The 22346-nt window shown below is 42.5% G+C and overlaps 1 protein-coding gene across 2 annotated transcripts in view; it reads left to right on the top strand.

Annotated features, from left to right (window-relative positions):
- PRR5L (proline rich 5 like) overlaps positions 1-22346 on the top strand; it is a 41278-nt gene that overhangs the window by 1418 nt on the left and 17514 nt on the right. Inside the window, exons 2-4 of one of the 2 annotated variants that reach the window (XM_059475375.1) lie at positions 10884-11244; positions 12599-12679; positions 16070-16118. In XM_059475375.1, the coding sequence (XP_059331358.1) occupies positions 11075-11244; positions 12599-12679; positions 16070-16118 (300 nt within the window). In that variant the 5' untranslated portion in view covers positions 10884-11074. Of the gene's footprint in view, positions 1-10883; positions 11245-12598; positions 12680-14252; positions 14351-16069; positions 16119-22346 lie in introns of those variants that run through there. The other variant, XM_059475376.1, reaches the window with a different exon arrangement.

Raw genomic sequence — 22346 nt, forward strand, 5'->3', positions numbered from 1 at the left:
TGCTGCTTAGATTAAAGTTCTCCTATTAAAGCTATGTATACCTTTTACAGCCAAGAGAGACCATTGTGATTGATGGACCTGTCACAAAGGTGAAGAGTGCTAAGAAATTCCTGCAGAAGGCATGCAGCTTTTCTCTCAGCTGTAACATAGAAGAGATTCATTAACTTAGGGATGCTACCAAAGTACTGAACTTAAAAAATGAAAGGGTATTATCTTGTGCTCCAAAACACAAGAAGAAGTAGACTTCAAATCTCAAGTAAATGCAAATTTCACAGCAATCGAGGATGAGGTATGCTCTTCATGCACAATTCATTAGCATTCAGAATGGCATTCTTGCTAAGATACAACATCTGAGGGAGCAAAGTTCTTGGGCTTGGGTCAAAAAACATGTGCATTTTGATGAAGCTAGGAGGAAACTTTTCCAGAGGTGGATTATTCTTGGTCGTCCATGAAGGGGGTATTCTAAATCTCTGGCTGAAGTAGCTGTGATGTCAGCTGTGGTGTGCTGCACTGGGTTCTGCATGGATGGCACTGGCAAGCTGGAGTGACAGGGGTGGGCAGGGAAGTATGAGTGCACTCAGGCCCTTATTGGGAGTCTTTTTTGATATGTCAGCTTAATAGTAATATCTCCTTTTGGCAGTTTTACAGCACAGTTAAGGTGACAGTTTCGCATTTGTCTTCCGCCTTCAAGATAAAATTCTTTGTAATAACTTCATGCAGTGTGTTTATGGGTTGTCTGATATCACCTGAAACTCCGATAAGGCTTTCAACGTTCGCTTTCAAAGTTCAGCTGGAACACAGGTAGTGTTTACTGAGTCCTTACTCCCTTTTGGAGGAATTTCAATTCCTTAAATTTCCGGCAACCAAAGACAGAATAGGTGAGATATTTAACCTTCTCTTTGATGTAGCCTCCGTTCTTATGAAAAGAGTGGAGTGATGGGACTTGCATGCATCAGCAAGGATTTAAAAGTAGCACACACATAAGTACTAGAATTCTATCCTTCTTGTAACTCATATTCAGTGAGTTCAGTTTTCATGTGACTTTTTTAGGCGCCTGTAGTATTTGTGGATATTTTTGCCCATAATGTATGGCCTTTTGTACTCATTGTTTCTACTGATGTGAGTTCAAGCATAAATATACACTGACTAAATATGTGCTGGGTTCCAGGGCCTATTCAGTAGAGCATAACAACCTGTTTTTACTGCACAAGATGAGTTTAAGTGCAGCTCAGAAGATGGACTGAGGATTTTAGCAAAACCCCAGTTACACTACAGCTGGCTGAGGATGGGCTGTGATGTATAAGCAGCTGCTTAACTGCCACGTTTTGTAGCCCCAGGGTTAAAAATGAGGGGCATACTTAGGTTTTTAATAACAACAACAGGAATTTGAAAACAAAAATCAAACAAAAATGAGGAAGAATGAAGTGCAAGAAAGCACAAAGATAATAGATACTCATTCTAGTTGCAGTAGAGATAGTTCTGAAGTCATTTTGGTGGCTGACTTATTGTTTGATTAAAGTATATCTTGCATGCTTCTGATTAACATTCCTAGAAAATTAAACATGTCATTGCATTTAGAGTGATAATGACCTTTTTGCTTCTGAAATGACCTTTTTCGCTCACTCCATACTTTTGCCTGGCATACAATCATAGAAACATAGGATTAGAAACACTGGATTAGAAGGGGCCTTAAAGATGATCTAGTTCCAAGCCCCAGGCATGGGCAAGTATGCCTTGCAGTAGATCAGGTTGCTCAGAGCCCTATGCAACCTGGCCTTGAACAATTCCAGCTTCTCTAGGCAACCTGTTCAGTGTTTCATCAACCTCACAGTACAAAGTTTCTTCCTAATGTCTAATCTAAAGCTATTTTCTTTAAAGCCATTCCCCCTTCACCTATCACTGCATGCCCTTGAACACAGTTCCTTTCCAGCTCTCTTGTGAAGCCACCTTTAAGTTCTGGGAGGTGCTCTAGCTCTCCCTGGAGCCATCTCTTCCCCAGGATGAACACCCCCAACTCTCTCCCACCCTGGTCCGCTGCTCTGATCATCTTCATGGCCCTCCTCTGGATTCCTTCCAACAGGTTCTTATTGTGCTGGGGCTCCAGAGCTGGATGCAGCACTCCAGGTGGGGTCTCAGGAGAACAGAGTGGAGCGGGAGAATCCCCCCCACTGGCCTGCAGGCCACGCTGCTTTGGGTGCAGCCCAGGATGTGGTTGTCTTTCCGGGCTGCAGCTGCACATTGCTGGTCATGTCAAGCTTCTGGTTCACCAGCATCCCCAAGTCCTTCTCCTCAGGGCTGCTCTCAATCCATCCCTGGCCCAGCCTGTATTTGTGCCTGGGATTGCTTTGACCCAGGTGCAGAGCTCTGCACTTTTCCTTGTTCAGCTTCATGTTCAGGATCTAAACCTGTCTAGGTCCCACTGGATGGCTTCCCTCTCCGTGGTGTTGATTGCACACAAGCTTGGTGTCATCAGTGAATTTGCTGAGGACGTGCCCAGTGCCGCTGTCCTGGTCACTGACAAAGATGTTAAACGGTGCCTATCCCAGGACTGACCACTGCTGTCCACTTGGATAATGAGCCATTCACTGCAACTCCTTGAGTGTGGCCACCTTTAAGAAAGCATCCTGTGGCTTGTCTGTTCCTCTCTTGGGAATTCCCTTAGGAATTTGTTTGTGAATTTCACCACATTTGACCAAGGAAGGAATGGTCTAAAAGGTCAAAGTTTGTCTGAGATTTGTGAAAATATTTTTAGAGCCTGTGCTGAAGGAATGGCTCTTCACTTCCCACGTGGGTGAAATTCAGAAGGGAGAGCAATGCTAAGTTAGTTTCTGGGTTTGAAAACATATTTGTCAATTCAGTCCAAGGGCCTTTTCTACAGAAAGAGTTTGATAGCTTACTCATACTTGTGTCATTCAAGTGATACATTCTTGGGCTGTTTTTCTCCAGTAGGGGTGCCTTTACTAGGGCATCTGTTGAATGCAGGAATACTGCCAGTGGAAGGAAACAACTGTGTGTGTTTCATCTTCCTTGTTTTCATGTGTGTTCCCATTTAGCTGTATTCCTTTAAAATCACCTGCTAATCAAATTAGTTTAAGACTGGTAGGAACAGCATGAGGGGGCCTGAGATCCTTGGAGCACTGCTTTGCTATTAAATCAGCTGTGTTTTTTGGAGTGTTAACAGCTTGAGTAAAGCCTTGCTATAGAATTGGAGATGAAGCAGTGGTGATTTTACATTTGCCATGTGTTGGTGGGTGAAACTCAAAAAACAGTTTCAGGTAAGTTTGGTGCTGTGGATTACGATAGCACCGCAGTGATCCATTTTGAAAGGGTGGTTGCTCCAACTGTCACAGATGCAACTTAAAATACCCTAAAGCTTTCACTTGATCAGAAAATGATGATAGATCTTATCTTTCCCCTTTCTTATCCATTCCTCCTCTCTGCTGGATTGTTTTTTCATTGTACCAAAGGGGTAAGTGTATTTTTTCATTCTCAAACCACTCCAACAGTTTTATTTTTCTGAGCCTGTGTGACATTTTTGCTTCTTGCCTTTCATAGCTAGGTTTTGGTGTTGTAATTCCTCATTAGGGAGATACAATTTATTTTAACCAGATTAAATAATCTGTTAGTGCATTTAATTCAAATTTGTCTCTACCTTCATTCTGGTCAGCTAAGTGATTCTAATGAGCTCTTATTCTCACCCAGGCACGTCATAGTGTTTTGCAACCATATAGTGCCTTTTAATAGCCATAAAAATTTGCTCCAATTTTTGAATTATGTGAGTCCTAGGAATTAAAATTTCTTTGAAATAACAGAGAACATCTATGATAGAAAACAAAATGACTTTGCTGTCTTAGATGCTAGTCCTGTATAAGATATTTATTTTTCTTGTGTTCTTTACTCTGAGCAGATCTCTTTAGTTCACATTGAACTGGCTTACTCTGTGTTATTATTGATTTCTTACATTTTTAAATGAGTAGTTGTACTGTCATGTATATAGATGTGAAGTAGCAGTCTTGCTTTGAACTGGGTGTAAACTCCAAGGGGACTGCAGGGGTCTGTCTGCTACCGAGAAGGTTCTCAGACCATGGTGGGATATGCACAGAGGTTTTTTCCCCTCCTCATATATTTACTCTCACTCTTAAGCAGAGTTTCACTTTGAGTTTCAGGTTTGATTTAACCTCAGAAACTCAGAGCACAACTGAGTGAATACCACTGAATTTCTTCATAAATGATTCTGTTATCAAAGCCAAGTTAGATCTGTTTGTGAAGTTGTTTGAGATGTATGGTGAATAAAGGCATCGTATGGGTCAAATTGGAAGAAGGAATATGCAAAAGGTGGGGATGGAAAAGAGGGATGCTGTTGTCTGTGTTGTGGAGATGGGTGTGTACTAGGAAGATAAGGAAGGGGAGATCTTGTTTTGGGTAGCCAGTGTTTTGTGCCAGTAAAATTGTTGATTATATGATTGCATACCAGAGTGTGAACTTTGTATCAAGAGGGCTGTTTTCCCCAATTCTATTGATGTCACTTTGATAACACATTTAAGCTCAATAGTTAAAATCTATCCATTTTAATTACAATATATCAGGCCAGTGGAACACCTCAGGACTATTTATGGGACATCAAGTTGCTGCCTTTGTGGTGGTGAAGCCAGGGCAAAAAAATAAAAGACACCGTTTGGTATTCAGTCAGCTTAGGAAGGGAGAGGTAAGGAGAGGTAGATCAGATTCATACTTTTCTCTCCAACCCTGTCAAATAATTTGAAAGGTTCATTAAAGCAGCTTAGAGGGATATTTTTGTTTGATGAATAGGATCCTGGCTTGCAAGGTTGAAGACCAGGCTAAGTCACTTCACTTGCTTAGCAACTTTTGTTTCCTCAGCCAGAAAATTGAGCTAATTATTTTTACTCTTATTAGCATGCCTCCAAGAGCTCTTGATGAGTGATTTGCGGGACTGAGTGGCCCATCTGCCTGGGGCTGAGCCTCCCTGGGATCCCTCAGGGCTTTCCCATGGTGCAGGGAGGGGTGATGATTTTTGGGATTCAGAAACAAATGCCATTAATTTATGGGTGGAAGAAGCTGTCTGTTAAAGTTTGACTTGGATCAATCCTATTGACAAGACTGAGAGACCTGAAGGCTGGTCTCACACTCTTCCAGTTACCTTTCTGAACTGGGAATGTCTCCTAGCATGGGCTGTGCTCCTGGTGCTGGCATGAGCACACCTGGAGATGAACTTTTCCCTATTTGAGGAGCTGCTCACAAGACAAAGGGTCACCACTTTTCCATGCTGATTCAAGACTTGATTCAAATCATATTCAGATCAATATGTAGTTCAATTCCTGTTGTTTTATGGGCTGTAGATTAAGCACTAAACTTTTCATGGGTCAGATAGCCAAAGCTGTGAAGGCATGAAAGCATGAGGGTGTAGGAAGGAGTATGTCTTGAAACTGGAGCCTGGACTGCTTGAACATTTTTGAAACTCTTTCAATAGCTTCTGACAGGTATCTAAGACACAGCTTCTGATCATTGTTGACCAGAAATAACCTCTGTTAATTATTGAGTGAATCTCAATTTTATCATCTTCTCTCCTAAAAAGTAGGCGAGATGATGATCAAACTTCTTTTAAGAAACTGAGCAATTGGGAGCTATAAGAGGAGCTGAATGTGCTGTTAATGTAGTATTGGCAAATACTGCCTGTGTAAGAATATAAATGAAGTTCATGCATGTGCCATGTGTAATTATGATGAGCTACAAGGCTCCAAGTTACAGGTTGTGATCTGCTTTTCCACTTCTCAGTGTGGCTGCATAGTAGGTAAATGAGGGATTTTTGTCAGAAGTGGTGTCTTCAGATCTTGTCAGCTGAACTCTCATCAAGGGTTTTGCCAATCACATACTTTGTTAAAGATTTATTGGGCTGGAAGAAGAATCAGCTAACAAGAATCTGGTTAGCTTTCTGCATACTTTTTGTGTCTGAGGCAGGATGGGACTGCTCATTAAGCACTGTAGGCTCAGTACAGTGGGGCATTTTTCTAAAGATTATGTGTCTTCTACACTCAAAATGATTACAAAACACTTAAGTGCATGTTGCAGTGTCCAGTTTGTGTATTTTATGATCATAGGTCGTCAATGTCACAACTGCATGAAGCATATAAGAGGCAAATATAAGCAAGTGTGTATTTTTCTCCTTGAAGGGGCTATTTTTAACACTAAAAATAATTAAATGGCAAAACATCAGTTATGTCAGGATAACCCATCATTCTCTATTGGTTTGTTTCATTCTCCACTATTTCTTTCCCTCCTGTTTTAAAGGTACTTTTGGACCTGTGGCTTTTTGGTGTGAATTTGTTGTGAAGTAATATTGGTGAAAATTTTCTTCTAAGAAGCAAAAACAGTTGTAGATTTTTCTGCCATGTCACTTCTGTTAGCAGTTGTTGCTCTGAGTTTCACAGAGAAGACATCAGAGGAATTTTAAAAGGTCTGTTCTGTTAAATCTCAGTTACTATGGGCCTTTTGTTTGTTTGGCCCAAGATTATCATGAAGATTCATAATTTGGAGACCATGGTGCCAATTTTTACTTTGGGTTCTTCTTTCTTTAGTAGAGATGTTGAAGTAGGGGTGGCTCCTGATCTTGCTTTTCCTCCAGACAGTCAGATATATTATGGTCTGTTGGGAGGGAGAGGTCAATTCATGAAATCATTTTGTAATGATTTCTCTGTTGTTTTTCATGGCTAACAGAAAACAAATAATAAAAGTTTCCTAGCTTCATGACTGTAATGTTTTTATAAATGTTCGTATCTATGTGTGTTGGAAAAGGATTTGTCTCGATGCTCAGTTATTTTCTTTGAAGATTCGTATTAATCCTAAAAGTGTTTACTCAGATGTGGTGAATTACAAGTGGATGAAATTACATTGTTGTCAGATTGACTCATGGTCCTGCTGTGCTGCTTCAGTTGGGGACATTGACTTTCATCTTTGCAGAGTTAGCTCCCTTGGAGACCTGAGTTTTACATAGATGACATTTCTGCCGTGTTAGAGCTCTAGAGGGTTTTGGTAGCTGGACTTTGAGATAATAATCAAGGCTAAGGAAAACAAAAGAACTGGGGGATAGGATATCTGGAAGGGAAGGAAGAGCAATACCTATCTCTCTGACTTAGTCATGACAAGTGTCTTGCCAAAAAAGGCGTGCAGGGTCACTAAGCAAGATGAGGAGAGTGGGGAATGTTTTAGGATATATCAGCTGGCAAACAGTCTGAAATCCCCTGATGCCATGTAAAGCATTATCCCAGCAGCTGTACCACGTGGCACTGAGAAATTATGTGGTGTGGCTGTATGTTTATGCTGTCACTGCACTTCAGTCTCTGGCTCTTAATGTCTCTTATAATTGATGGAGAGAATGTTGCTTGGTGCCTGGAACATCCTGTGTCTCCTATCATTCTGTGTAAAAGGGGAAAAGTATTTGCTTCTCTGTAAAGCTTTTTCAAGTTCTGTGACTGCTAATAGGATTGTGATTATTAGAAGTTGTTTTATTTTGTAGCCTTCTAAACCACTTTAATACCAGCAAGAAGAAAATGCAGATGTGAAGGAGTTTATAGTGAAAGCCTCTGGAAGAACAGTGTGTTTCTGAACAGTTCTGCATAATTCTGTGAGAGTTTTCACAGCAAGATGAAATTGTTCCTTGCTCAGCATTTTGCTAAATGCTGTTTGTTCCCAATAACTCAAATAGCCTGAATACCACGAGAGCTTCTCACTAACCTATAACTATGTTAATGCCTTTCTTGCCACAGGGGTAGTTTCTTCCAGTAAAAAGCCAAAAAATTGCACACTGCAGAATGCACACCACAGATATTGCCAAGAAACTGCTGCTGCAACCTCCCTGTGAAAACGAAGAATTATTTACAAGGCTTCCTTGCTTTGGGGAAAACATTCAGTGGAAGCTAGTTGCTGTGACAGGAAAATCTGGAGTGATGGAAGGGTTTGCTTGGGTTCAGGTGCTTTGTTGTACTGTCAGGTAGGTGCACAGGATCTGCAGAGTACATGTTACAAAAGTCAGTTTTTTAGTAAACACTCTGTTAGTTTGAGCTTTTTGTGCCTCTGAAAACAGTTTAAATGGGCTGTGGGCATGGGGAGAGAATGGTCCTTCTCACAGACTGGCATTTCCAGTTCTGGTAACACCAAGGTCAGTTATGCTTGGATACCATTTAGGGTTAGCCTGCCTTCAGAGTAAGAGTTTGGTGTGTCTGCCATTTAATAGTTACTGGGTTTAGATAAGATAGGAGAGATTTGAGTCTTTGAGTCCTGAAGAAATAAGACCATTAATCAAGTCCTAAAGCTGAACATCTTGCTTTAAATTCCTAATGAGATTCTAAAGTAAGGTTGACTTGACAGTAGCACAGATTGCAGGCTGGGTTGGGAAAGGAAGGGTTGGGGTGTCTTATCTGCTCTTCCCAGGCAAGAGCTTGTTTTTATCTGTCCTGGTGACTTTTAACAGAGATTAAGGAAAACAGCACGTATGTTTCAATGAGTTTAAGCACATTCCCTAGGTAAGCAGTGCTCAGGAAATTCATCATGGGGCCCAGTGTAATGCCATGGTTCTGCTGCGTGGAATCAGTCTTGTAAATCCCTAGCCCGAGCTCAGAAGAGACCTTCCTCATTGTGCTGTTTTACTGTTTGCACAGAACAGGTCAAAGAATTTCCTACCCATACCTGAATTTATATATGTTAAGGCACAGAGGTTGTTATATTGTTTTACATTTCTGAATTTAAGCTTTCCCCTTGCAACTTAATTTAATTCAAATTAATATGAATGCATCCTATAAAATGATTTCATTGTTGGGGAGAAGGGTGCTTGCATGCCTTTGTGGCACCTGGGGTAGTGGTAAGAGGAGGCTTGTGGGTTAGCACATCTTAACCACTGCTTTCTAGCCCTGTTAAATGCCTGCTAGAAATAATGCTTATATTGCATTTTATACCTCTGAAAGTGAAAGGTGTCTCTGCCTATGGCAGGGGGGCTGGAACCAGATGGTCTAAGGTCTCTTCCAACCCAAATAATTTTGTGTTTCTATGTGTAAAGATTGTTAAGTGAGAATTTTTACGGTGCTGCCAGGAGAAGTGATCTGTCACTCATTCAGCTCCTCATGCTGTCAGCTTTGGAACTTGTAGACAAACATTGGCAGGAGCTCTTGTTTTGCAACAGAAGCAGCCTCTATGCTTGGGCTGTGCCTTGTGGCCACCCTTTGGTCTGCTATGAAAAGAACCTGCCTCGGCTCTCCAAGGTGCTGTAGCTTTTCCTCTGGTGCTTTCTAATGTGGTTACAGTTGTCAATGGAGAAATTGCTGGCAGATTGAAAATGTGTGGGCAATGTCAAATGAACTGGTGCTACAAAATGCACACAAAAGATTCTGCTGATGTGGTTGTACTAGTTTACATTTAGTCTTAATGTCTAAAAGTTATGACTTTGTTTTTGTTTTTATTTTAATTGTAACAGAGCAGGCAAAGAATCAACTGACTGCTGCCCTTTCAAGCAACAACAGTTAAGGCTAAGCTTATGTCACAAAAGACTGTCTGGGCTTTGTCATCTCTGAAGACAGCCAGTTGTCGTCTAAAGGAAGGAAAAAGTTGCACTTGTAGTCATGTTCCAGTTCCACAGAGATCTCTGCAAACTGTATTTAGCTTGTGAGGGTATAACAATGGTATTTATTTCTTGAATAGCACCAAGAATGATAGTACAGTGTGTTTCAGTGCCTAAAAAGTGGAGTGTTTTCTCCATTAGCCTCCTCATTGGCAGGGCATGGGGTGTCCATGGCACAGCAAAGGCCTTGCAAAGGCTTCATGGTGATTGATCAGAATCTGCCAAGGCTGTGCAGAACTGGGGTAGCAAAGTGAGCTCAGCATAAAATGGCGCTGGCCAGGTGGGAAGAAAGCCGTTTTCTTATATGTAAGAGTTAGTTATAGTTTGGGCAGTGGAAAGATTTTCCTGGGGCTGAATACCAGTCAAATTAGTGCAGACACATAGCATTGTTTTTGTCTGACCATCTCTCTTTTCACCTCATTCTGTAGATGTAGTAGAAAAGAAGTTTTGCTTTACATCTTTCAGTTACACAACTCTTTTGTTTGTTTCTTTTCCCCTCTGCTCTCCTGTGTCCCACATCTCATTCTCAAAACTGCCAACTACATCTATTGCTTGTATTCATCTAAAGTGGGAGGATTTCAAAGTACAGAAGCTTTGCCAAAGTTTTTTTTGTGGCTTTTATTCAAGCTTGCTTCTTCTATTTCTGTGGTTTACTTGGGGCTACACAGTCATCTACACAGAGATGGTGATCAGAGTGGAAAATACGGGCATTTCGTAATTGGCCTAGCAATTACTTCTCATGCTGTAGAAAAACCAGAAACATAAAAGCCCTGCTCATGCTCAAAATATCTGCATGTTAGAACTCTTTTGAAGAAGCTCCTTATTATATTCTTTTTGTAGTGAACTGATAGCAAGTGGGTTTATTCCCTTGCACAACACTTCTCAAAAAAAAAAGCACTGTGTTAGTCTATTCATCTTTTTTTCTGTTGTTCATCTTTTGTGCCTCTCTAGTGGAATAGTTTTCTCTTTCTCCAGTTCTACTATTTTATATACAAGCTGAGTGGCTAACTGTATTTAAAGGTATTTTCAAGTGCCTCTGGCAGAAGAGTTGAGGCATCTTGCAGCTCTGCTAATTGAAGCCAAAAGAGAGACCATGCTTGCATTTCTGACTGGCTCTGTTGGGTCATTGTTTAAGGGCCGAGATGGGAAATAGGGCTCTTGAAGAACTCTGGAATTCCAGAGTCTTCCCAAAGCTGCTGTTAATGGCACAGGATATTTTCATCCCTCCTTACTCTTTTCTTTTCTCTTTGCATTGCAGGACTGCTTCAGTTCCTTCATCATGCAGCGCATGTCACAGCCCGGCACGGTGGGGAATTGCTAGTCCAGGGCTGACCCTTCGTTTTTGGCTGAGTCCTTGGGCTTGAAGACTCATGTACATTGCTGAGGTTGATGCTTGAACCTTGAAGAGAAGAGCCTTTCTGATGGTCCTGCTCCGCTGCACCTGACCCTATGAAAGGAGGGTTCACCGTAGCTCTGTCCTTGGCGCTGCAGCTCCACAGGATGGGCTCGTTCAGAAGGCCCCGGCCGCGCTTCATGAGCTCCCCTGTGCTCAGCGATCTGCCTCGCTTCCAGGCCGCCCGGCAGGCCATGCAGCTCAGCTCCAACTCTGCCTGGAACAGGTCAGCAGGACCCCCCTGCCTGAGCTCTCGCCCTGCAGCAGCTCCTCAGTGAGGGTTACGTGTATCTTACGCTTGTGCCTCACACCATTTAAGACTAAGCTCATCTGTTTATAAGCATGCAGAAATTTTTGGCATGTCCAGGCTTTGCTGGCATTGAAAGCATCTGTGGAGATGAAAAATTTAGACCTACTAGTGCTCAGTTGTTTTTCAGTCATACTGTCCTGAAAAGCAAAATTGCTTTTTGTAAACAGTTGCATCTTTTAAGTACCATTTAGGAAAACACAATCCTAGTACTGTAGTAAATGCCAGTTTATTAATTCACAAAGGCATGTATTTGCATATTATGAAGCTTTTATCACAGTCAAGTTCCTCTGACAACTACTAAGTTCGTGGCTTCAATCAGCATTTCCTACTGATAGCTAAATCTTGTCTGCTATGTGTGTCATGCAGCAATGGCAACTGGAAAAACAGTGTGAAAGGTGAAGAGTCCTGTGTCTTGATCTGCTGTAATGGTGTGCTGCTACCAGAAATGGGTGTTCCCACCTTCCCTTCTGCCACATGGCACCAGCTCTGTGCTCTGCAGACTGTTCTTACTTGCTGACCTAGCTCAGTTTACCAATGTCACACAAAAGTAGCCTGGCAAAAACACTGCAGTTTTGTGCCATGATAGTGAGCTGAGGTCTGTGAAGCATGCAGATGCCATAACTAGCCCACAGAAAGGAATGTCTGCTTAGGGAATGACATATGCCCTTGTTAGCCATGGCAAGATTTAGAACTGCTAAACCTTCTTGTCTGCTGTCATTTTATTACTTCCTCTGTGCTGGTGAGAGAATTAGAAGATACTCCAGCAGCATCTTACAGGCATTAACAGTGCTCAGACTGGGATCTGACTGAGGTGATGCTGTCTGCAGAACATCTCCAGCATGGCCAGGGTCTTGCCAGATACTGCAGTGTGGGTGGCTCATGGCAGGATCACTGGATAATGCAGTGTGATGTGTTTGGCAGATATTACCAAAAATCCTATGTCCCCTCATAGCAACTAGCCTGCAGCACCCAGCAAAGATCCCCCAAACAGTTGTGTTCAAGAGACATCTGGCACAAGCAGGACCCATGTGACAACTTTCCCTTGCTTACCCTATGCAGAACTTGAGGTTGGTTCTGCTCTGTCTCCCAGGGGAGATGTAGGTAATTAAAAGTAACAATTTCAAGGTGAGATAGAGTGGAACTATTTCAGGGCAATTATCTCCACCTGGTTGTAATCTCTCTGCTTTTGGTGCCTTGCTCATGGTGTGCTGTGTGGTAAATCACACTGTTATTCATGGATGTTGTCCTGTCTCATTTCTTTTTTTGGCAGCGTACAAACAGCAGTGATAAATGTGTTCAAAGGGGGAGGATTGCAGAACAATGAACTTTACACTCTCAATGAAAATATCAGGTAGGTTGCTGAAATGCATGAAAATGGATTTTTGTTGTTGCTTCCTTGGTGTTTGCTGGGATCTGTTGCCTTCAGAACCACAGTTAAAAAGTATTGGTGGGAGGAGAAGGGATGAAAGCAAATTTAAACACAGCTTTGGGATTTCTGGCTAAGTTACTTTTTCTTGCTATCGAGTGACATGAATGGCATGGGATAATTTGGATCATTTTTCTCCAACTTGTGTAGCTTTGATAAGGACAGGTTGTGTATTGGCTTGGGTTGTAAGGATTTTGTTCCCTCCTAGGAACTCTGCCTCCTTTGGATGTGTTTTATATATAATAATATTGGCATCTCTTTTCTTAAACCAAACTTCTCAGAACTGTGGAGTGTTTAAAGCAAACCACAGCATTTTGTTTAAAGGCTTAATCTTCACATGATAATTGCAGAGCAAAACCTGAAAATATGAACAGTAAAGATAAAAACAACTAAAAACCTAGCTAACATTTTTTGTCACTGATGCTAGTGATGGTTAAAAGTATCATTTTCTTTTAAAAGCCGGTTTCATGATTATCTGTGGTTTCATTCTGATTAGTTGGAAAGTTTGATTAGCAATAGATAGGACTGTGGAGTAGATAAAGAACTATTTATTCTTGCCTTGGTTTCCAAGTGCTGCTGAGGGAAGTATTGTCAGGGCTAATGGATGTAGGTTCCTCCTCCTCTGTTTACCAGTGCATCCGTATTAATTCATCAAGAGTGCTGTCATGTGTCTCTCTTCTTCTTTTGTTTGCCCTCCCCTCATTCCTATTGCATTTTTTTGAGCTCCAAAAGATTCAAATGACAGTTTGAGCTAAGTATGTACTAAACAGCAGTCTAAACTACCCCTTTCCCCACTTTCAAAATAAATGCAGCTATCAGGGCAGGAGACTCTGTCCAATTTGGTCTAGTCCCAAACCCAAAAAGTTTAATGTAATTCCTTTTGAGAGTTGAGCAAGGGCAGCATCTTGCACTTTAATGATATTTTAGTGTGTTCAGGTCAGAAGTCTTCAAGTTAGGTTTAAGCACTTGGAGCAGTCTTAATTCTCCACGGGATGAGTATTTGTGGACAAGAAAATAAAACCAGATGTCATAAGGCTTGGGAAATACCTAAAGCCCCAGCTTGTTAGCAGACTTGGGGAGTGGCTTTGGGCTTTGTGACTCGCCTGTTGCCCATGGCAGTGGCTGCATCCTGCTTTTCCCCTGAAGTGCAAGGAGGTGCTCCTTCCCACCCTTCCAGGGAGGCAGAACTGGGCAGAACTGCTGTGGGGTCTGGGCTTGGCCCCAGAGGCTGGACCATGCTCTCTTCATGCTGGTCGCTGAAGTGAATGCAGAGTGGTGAAAACCAGGCAAAGAACAGGAAATTCTTTATGCACTATGTGTGCTTTGAGGGCAGTGCTTGTGGTGGGAGGGGAAATGCCCTTTTTCGCAGACATGCACTGCCAGGCTGTACTTGGAAGCACTCACCTTGAATTACATGATTAATGTTCCTGCAGGTGCCCTGAGCATTGGTTACATCTCCAAATGTCACTCTTTAAATAGACCATTTCAGATCCACATTAATGCCTATCTAAGGAGCAAAGGACAGGCCTCTGCGTGTGTCTGCATGAACACCTGCAGCCTCACACCTGTGGTTCTGGATGGAGCTCCCAGCACAGGGTGAGCTCTGTGCACAAGGGGAATCCCTAGCTTGACACTGGAGAAAAGCCAGACCTCTGAGACAGACAACTCTTGTGGGCCATGAAGTTGAGCTGGTGCATTTTCCTCACCCTTGTTTGTAGTTCTCCACTCAGCTCCTGGGTTGTAGTTTGCAAATGCAGTAAGAGGCTCTCAGGTTCTGCACAATGGTTCATCATTTGGCAGAGGGGAAGCATGGGACAGTTTTAAAGAAGGATGGTAATGACAGGACCAGGAGATGAGCAGGTGGTAACATTTTGTTCTGGATTGCTGCTACCTAGATTTTATCTTGCTGTGATTTGATAACATCTCACTGGCTAACTTAATTTTTTTTTACCTGCTCTGAAAGTCAGTTGTCACAGCAAAAGGAAATGTAATAAATGCCTTTGTTAAATGGAATTTCTGTAAGTGGGAGATGACCTGGCCATGCTTAGGAAGAGAACCCTCCCTTGATTTTTTTCCTAAGGTGCAAGTGTCTGGTTGCTGGTCTTACCTTCATGAAGCCAAATCCCGCTGGGCTTGTCAAGTCAGGTGGATTGGCTGAAGCCAGTGGAAAAGCTTCTGACAAATCAGTCCCCAAAGACTTACCTGATTTATTGGTCTCATGGACATAGACATGGGCTTTGATTTGGGTGGGTGAATACAAACACTCAGAGAGAGAAAGAGTAAAGGCACATTGGCATGCTCATAAATGCAGAAGCATTGTAAAGGGGTTAGAGAGGAAGGCTGTCAAATTTGACTTTGAGCAGAGATGAGGTAAAGGGGCATAGTTTGGTGGTAAAAACCCAGCCTAAGAGCTGGATGATTGCTGATTCAAATGCTGTTTTCAAGAGCTCTTGACTGTACTTCACATTGGTAAAAAGCAAAACTCTTAGAACAGAAAAAAAATTGCAGAGTTTGGCATTGGCAAATGTTGGGCAACCTTTAAATTTTAGGCAGAATTTACTGCTACAGAATTTATTCTCAATCACTGAAAGCTTAAAGTGCAAATGCACTGAATATCCTGAGTTGTTTTTGTGATGCTGCCTCTGATGTAAAACAATCCTGATTTTTGCATAATTTTTTTAAAACCACAAATATGTATTAGAATTTAAAGCTTTTATCACGGCCTAATTTAAAAGCCAACAATTTTCATCAAAAAGACTTCTTTAGAGTGGTTTTTGCCTGTATGTATTTGAAACACCTCTTGTTAAGTTTCTAGAATTTCTTCCTTGGAAAATATGCCTTGTTTTTTATTGTTTGAAATGTGTCAGTTAAAATGTGGGTGCAGCTTCTGTTTCATTTCTCCTCTCTTTCTACTTCCAAAAGAAAAGGAAGTACAATATTAGGGAGATATGCTGTCTTCAATGACATGAAAGGCATCTTTGTTTAAACAAGAAAGCAGAAAAAATTATGGATTTCAATCTAAATAACTCCAGATTTTCTTCCCAGCTTTCTGTTCATTCAGGGAGGTAATTTCTTTTTTCACTTGTTCTAGGTGTATGGTTTATAATATCGAAGACTTCAGAGAAACTGTTTAATTCCTTTATAATTTGAGAATAGCCTCTGTAAAATACGTATGTAAGAGAAATCTGTGTCCAAAAGGACCCATTCCCATACATTGCTGTATCTTTGGTATGCCTGGTAGTAAAGTGCAGATATAGCTGTAAGAAATGACCAGCAGTGGCTGCTACTTCATGGTTCCATTCCTTCTGTCTACAGACGGCTGCTGAAGAGTGAACTTGGATCCTTCATCACAGATTACTTTCAGGTATTGCATGACTTGCTTGCTTTATTTTGAAGTCTGCTCCCTTCAGCTTTTTAGCCTATAACAAAACTAGGATCCCTTTTTACATGTGTGTAGCCTACAAGTTTTGTTTTTGTTTTACTGAGGAAGACGATGGAGGTACTGGACTTTTAAAATGTGGGCCATATAGCCCTGGGAGTAAATATTTTTATTGATGTGAGTGCAGAATTAAGGATAATCTTCCTTTGCACTTAAGAAATGCTGCTAGTAGCCTGCCAAGATCAACAAGGAATTCACTTGAAGTTTTTTAAAGAAGATGCGATGCCTTTTCTGGAGTGTAGAAAAATCAAAAGGTTTTCTGCAACAGGGGCCAGCAAAGGGAAAGAGGAAAGATAATGACAACTGCCTGGAGGGGGCAAAGAGAAGGAAGTTTCTATCAGCAGGAAATCAACCTGGGCGATGTTTGCCTTTTAGTCCCACAAATATAAATGCAGTTTCTGAAAAAGAAAAATGTGCAAGATGAAGTAACCATGACAGACCTGAACAATCACAAATGTGAATGCGTGTAGCTGTGTTTTATTGACACTGGTCAGGTAGGCAGAGGTTCTTATGTAACCGTGTGAAAGCCTGCTGGATGATTTTTAGAAGGCACTGATGGTTTTCAGTGTTTTAATTTGTTCAGTTTAATTTGTTGACTGCTAAAAAAAAAAAAAGGGCTGCTGGAAACAAGAGGGTTTTCTTCCCTTTGAGTAAGGGAGAGAAAATTTCTGTACTTTCTGAAGCAGCTGATGCTGCTGTGTGCGTGCTAACAGCTTGAAAGAGGAAAAAGAAGACTAGTGTTGTTTCCTATCAGATTACGTGATTTATTAGATTACATGCCTTTAAAAAATCCCCCTGCTGTGCTATCAAGTGAGAAGAAAACTCCTGCCCCAGGGGCAGTTCTGTTTCACTTCCCCAGCCCCTCTGTGCACAAGTTGTTTACTGCAGAGGCAGCTGCTGGCGGCACAAGGCAGGATGTTTCCTAGACCCTGAGTGGGGTGGCAGCCACCAGCACTCACATTTAATTTCTGGGGTATTTTTGCTCAGTGTCAAAAGGAGCAACTTGGCATCTGTCAGACTTAGCCTGAGGTAAAACTCTTGGTGCAGGCAAGTTGTGGGACAAACTGTGAGATAAAGGCTATTGTTGGAAGTGAGATTTTTCCCTCTGTGAGGTAAGATGCAGACTTATTTCTGACTCTAGACTAACGGCATATGGCCATGATAAAAGTTACCACTCCCTCCTGAATGTCTTTCCTCAGAAACCCTCTTTCCTGAGAAATCCTAGGGCCACGGAGTGGGGAAAGACTGTTCATGTGCCAAAGAAGGGCTGACAGCATTATTTCATTTGTCTGTGGGTTCTGTTTCACTGCTGATGCCAGCTGAATTATGGCAGTACTGCTGCCACCAAGATGAGCAGAGTTGAATCAAGCTGCTGATTTGGCTGAAAAATAACCTTGAAAGAAAAAACCCAATGTTTCCAACTACTTCCTTTGACGTGTTGTGGTCATCACCTCTGACATGGGGGAGGTGCTGGGAGTGGGTCGCCAGGATGCGGAGCGGAGTGGAAGTGCATCTTTTGGCAGTGACTTCCTCTGACATCTGTTAAAGCCCGCTGAAAACTATTCCAAGAACCACGTTTTCTGTCCTCCTGCATTGAAATGGACCCTGAAGAATATGCTCTCTCTGTAGCCAGGCAGTTTTAAATATCCTAGCAGCAATTAGAGCAACTAATGGGATCATGTAATATTTAGATGTGATAAACTGACTTGAACGTTTTCCATTTCTTATGCCGTGGCACTTATAACTGGAGCCACTAAGAGGAACTTTAAAATCACATTTGTTTTAAGAGTTGGGGATTTTACATTATGTAAATTTTATACACTCACACATGCACATTTTTATAAGCATTGAATATTCAAGACTAAAATGGAACAGAGCTTTTATAGTAAGACAAAGCTACCTTTGTGATCAACTTGACTTAATTACTCACAAGTCCTTTTCATCAGCACTCATGCAAATTAACAGTTTTTAGCTCCTGAAATTGCTAAAGGAATTTTTAGGAAATGGTTGGAGTTTACGCAGTCTTTTTCTGCTACCAAGCCATCATCATACCAGAGTTAATGAGTCTGTTTTGTCTTTGAAAGAGAAATATAATTCCCATAAGTGCTGCAGTGCAAACTCAGATGTTTCATTCTGAAGGAAAGTTGTGTTTATAAATCTGCCGCTTTAGCAATCCTACTGTATATACAACCCCTCTCCTTGGATTGAAGCCTGAGGGAAAATGCCAGATAGTTGGGACTTGCAGCATTTGTTGCAGATCTGCCTTACAGCAGTGCTTCATGCTCAGGTTTTTCAGGACTGACTTTGCCCATGAACTGAGTCAGAATTTCCTGAAGAGGGGCATTTGTACCTACCTCTCTGCTCAATAACCGAGCAGGGCACCATTTGCTCTCACTGCTGGGTTCCTTTGCTGGTGGTCTGCAATAGGTGGAAATCTTATGACCGTGGAAGGTAAGAGGCTGGGATTTGGAGGAACAGGGTGTACTGGCAATTGGGACTTCTCTGGTGGAGCTGTGTGATTTTTCAGATAAGCTCCCTTCATTTTCTTACTGTCTGGCCCTTGTTTTGGTGGAGAAAAAAATTTTAAATATAAAATCAGCAAGCGTTGATAAATTGATGCATTATCTGCCTCATTCTACAACAGCCTGAAAAAAAACCTCTGGAAGGGATGACTTGTTAATCTTGAAACTCATGGGGGACAAAATGGAAATGCATTTGTGTCTATTAACTCCAAACTGTCTCCTCCCAAGGCAGAGAGACCTGTTCCCTTCCCAGGCACTGTATCCTCTCCCAGAACCCATAGGCTGCAAATGCAGAAAGTCAAATGCCCAGAGCTGATGCCTGATGTCCACTCCCTGAGCTGGGAGAGCTGGTAGGTGAGGAATGGCAAGTGGACTGTGTTTCCTCATCTAATCCAATGAGATTTTTGATGTCTCAAAACCAGAGGCAAGCTGTTACATAATTTCCAGCCTGCTGCAGCGGAGAGGCACCCGCAAATCCTGACTCAGAATTAGACCCAGCTTGCTGTTCGTGCGAAGCTGCAGCGTGTGAGAGCACACACTGCTGAGGTGTCAAGCAAAGTCCAGGCAGCAAGAGGATAATAAATAGCTGAAAAGCAAGTGGTGTCAACAATGAGGCGAGCCTGGGTCCAAACCAAAACTGATTTTATCTTTGCCTTTAGAGCAGTCAGTAGTGGTGCTGGTGAACCTTTCTGTAGTCAGTTTCTCTCGCTGTAGGCTCCACAGCTGTGCACGGTGGCTGCAGTGATAGGGGGAAACCTGCTCTCCTCCCTCTCTTGTGGCACCATAAAGATTTTTTTTAAGGTCCCCACTGCATGTTTTCCTGGAACTCCAGCCTGGAGAGATGACTCCCGCATCTCTCACGATGTTTGCTTGCTCCTGTGAAAGGCTGCTTTGTGAAGCATAGCTGAAAGGCCATGTGGCTGCTGAAAAGGCCATGTGGCTGCTTAGCTAAAGAGAAAAATACAGGGGGTGTGATGCATCCTTCCTTGATGACAGGTTTCTGTGTCTACCTGTTTCACAGCAAGGCAAGGAAATAGTTGTGTAGGCTATTGCAGTGATGGTTACTCCTGGATACAGGCAGCACCAGCTTTTCTCTAGCCAAGTGCTGTCTTGTGCCTGCTGCCAGGGCCTGCAGCAGCTCGGCTGCTGCACAAGGAACAGAATTCACACTTGTGTGATTTGCAGAGCTCAGCTGTGTGTCTGCAATACTCTTTTGGGTCAAGCTGGTCTTTATTGTTCTATTTGTCTGGGAACCTCTGTTCTTGCAGGTCTGCTAATTATTTCTGCTTCATCTGGCACTTTCTAGAGCAGCTTTGATGGAGCAGCTCCAGAGGCTCTATGGCAACTGCCCAGGTTCGTTATCATGGATGGAATCCCCCAGTAGCTCAGCACTCGTCCTGGGTGGCAGCAGGGACACCTCCTTTCAGGCCCCAGCACTCTGTAGATGTGTGTGAGTCCTTCCAAAGGGAGCCAGGTTGCTCCCACTCAGAGCATGGCCAGGATGCCATGGCCTGGCTGAGCAGAATCCCCCCTGGAGCAGGGATAATCAGGGTGAATTCAGGGGCCCTGGCTGTGGGGTTTTCCCAGAGCTGCTCCCTGCCTCGCTGTGGTCTGGATCGTAGCAGTGCTGCCTACTTGGTCTGCCTGCTCTGCTCCACTTCTTACCCTCCTTGCCTCACTTTCATCTCTTCAAGTGGGCTTTCTTTTTTATCTGTTGTGAACAAAACCAGCTCTAGGAAGAGTCATTTTAGGATGTGATTTCATATTTATCTTGCAGTTTCTCCCCTATGTGGGATCGAAGTGATCTCTCTACTTCTGTCAGTATTTCCCCTCTTGTTAAAGAAAAAAAGATGGGGGTGGGAGGATGCTCTAGATATGAGATACTGCAGCTCACACAAATTTGTATTTTGTGAAACACTGCCAAGAATTAGGTTTGTGTGCAGCTGGCAATAACTTTGTAGAAAATAATTGCCAAGTAAGTTTGGATGATGCTTTTTCTCTCAAATTTACATCAGATTATCCACAAAGCAGTGGCTATTTGCTTGTAGAGCCTGTAAAAGTGTGGTTTAGCACTAGAACACAAAGCCTCAGCTGCCTGTAAAACAGGGTGCGTTTAAGAAATGCAGTAATATTCTGTAGAAAAAATTTTTTTCCACCCAGCAAAATGAGGTCAATTAATTTGAGTATGTTCTGGATCAGTTTACTTCTGTTTCAAGCTTATGTTGTTTGATAAACTAATATTAATTTGTTAATATGAAGGTGGCTTTTAAAAGGCATACTAGCCATGTTTGGCTTGGAGATATTAAGGGAAAGCAGAATTTATCCGTAATTATATGGATGTTTGTGTAAGCCTTTTTCCCTCAAAGGTAATGACTGACTTGTTATTAGCAGGGGGATTAATTTGTACTTTGCTGTACTGCAGACATGGCATTCAGGCAAGATGTGAAGTTGCCTGGGATGGCTTGAGCCTCCTTGATGATTTCTGTGGAGTTGCAGCCAAAGCATCTCAGCTGTTTTCCACCAGGCTTCTGCTTGCATGCAGCACTCAGAGCAGAGCAAGCTGTGCTGGTGGCATGGCTGTCACCCCAAATCCTTCCTGTTGGCTCTGTCTGGGGGCTGGCACCACACCCACGCTGCTGACTGCGTGCTTCTGACAGGCAGCATCTGATCTGCCTCAGGCACAGTCCGAGGGCACCATTCTGCCCAGGAGGGGCCCCGCTGGGAATGCCCAGATCCTGCAGTGGCAGGGAGGGAGGGAGAAGGTGCTGGGCACTGCAGGCTCTGCTGCTTTGAGAGAGGAGCCCCAGCTGTTGTGCCTGGGACAGCTTTCACCTTCTGGGAGGATGGTGGCGCTGGTATTACTCCATTGGGCATGCATGGAGAAATTTGCCTCAATTTCTCTAACAGGGAAGGGAAAGAGGAAAATATCTGTGCCAGAAAAAAGGAAGAAATTATCAGGAAAGTGTGTGGGTTTTATAAGGTGGTGGCTGACTGCCTTCAAATATTTTTTTTATTCCAAATGGTTTGAGGATGACTTACTTTAAGGAGTAGCAATCACAGATATGTTGTGAGAGTCTCTTTACTGAGGAACAAATGAAAACTGATTATTTTCACTTTGAATCCTGTCTTTAAAAACTTAAGACATTTAAAAATTTACTTGAGAGCTTTCTTTTAGCTGCCCTTCTTACTGGTGTATCTGAGTCAGCTATTTTGGTTTACTGCTCTCAGAAAAGGAATCAGGCTGTGAGATTTCACAAGGTGACTTCTGTCTGCTGCAAAATCTCTCTCCAGATTTCTCAACTGCACGTACATGTTTTGAAGTTGGGACTTTGTTTCTCTGCACAGCAGAGTAGCAAAGAGTAAAGGCATGTTTGTGCCTCCCTCAATGAGCATACAGCATCCCATGGTGTCCCAGCAGAGGGTGAGGAAAACACCCTGGAAACCAGGAAAAGCTCATTTGGGGAGGGAAGGGAATCCCTGCTCCCCCAAGCTCCCATCCCTGTTCAGCTGTAATTGCAAAGAGATGGAAGGTGGCAGCTGAACTTTTTCATATAAATGTACCTTTCAAGGTTACTTGGTATGAGTCTTTATCTGGTTTCGCTTTAAATAGAAGATTTATTTTTCCTCTTAG

Source organism: Ammospiza nelsoni, chromosome 6, assembly GCF_027579445.1.
Source record: "Ammospiza nelsoni isolate bAmmNel1 chromosome 6, bAmmNel1.pri, whole genome shotgun sequence".
Lineage (NCBI taxonomy): Eukaryota > Metazoa > Chordata > Aves > Passeriformes > Passerellidae > Ammospiza > Ammospiza nelsoni.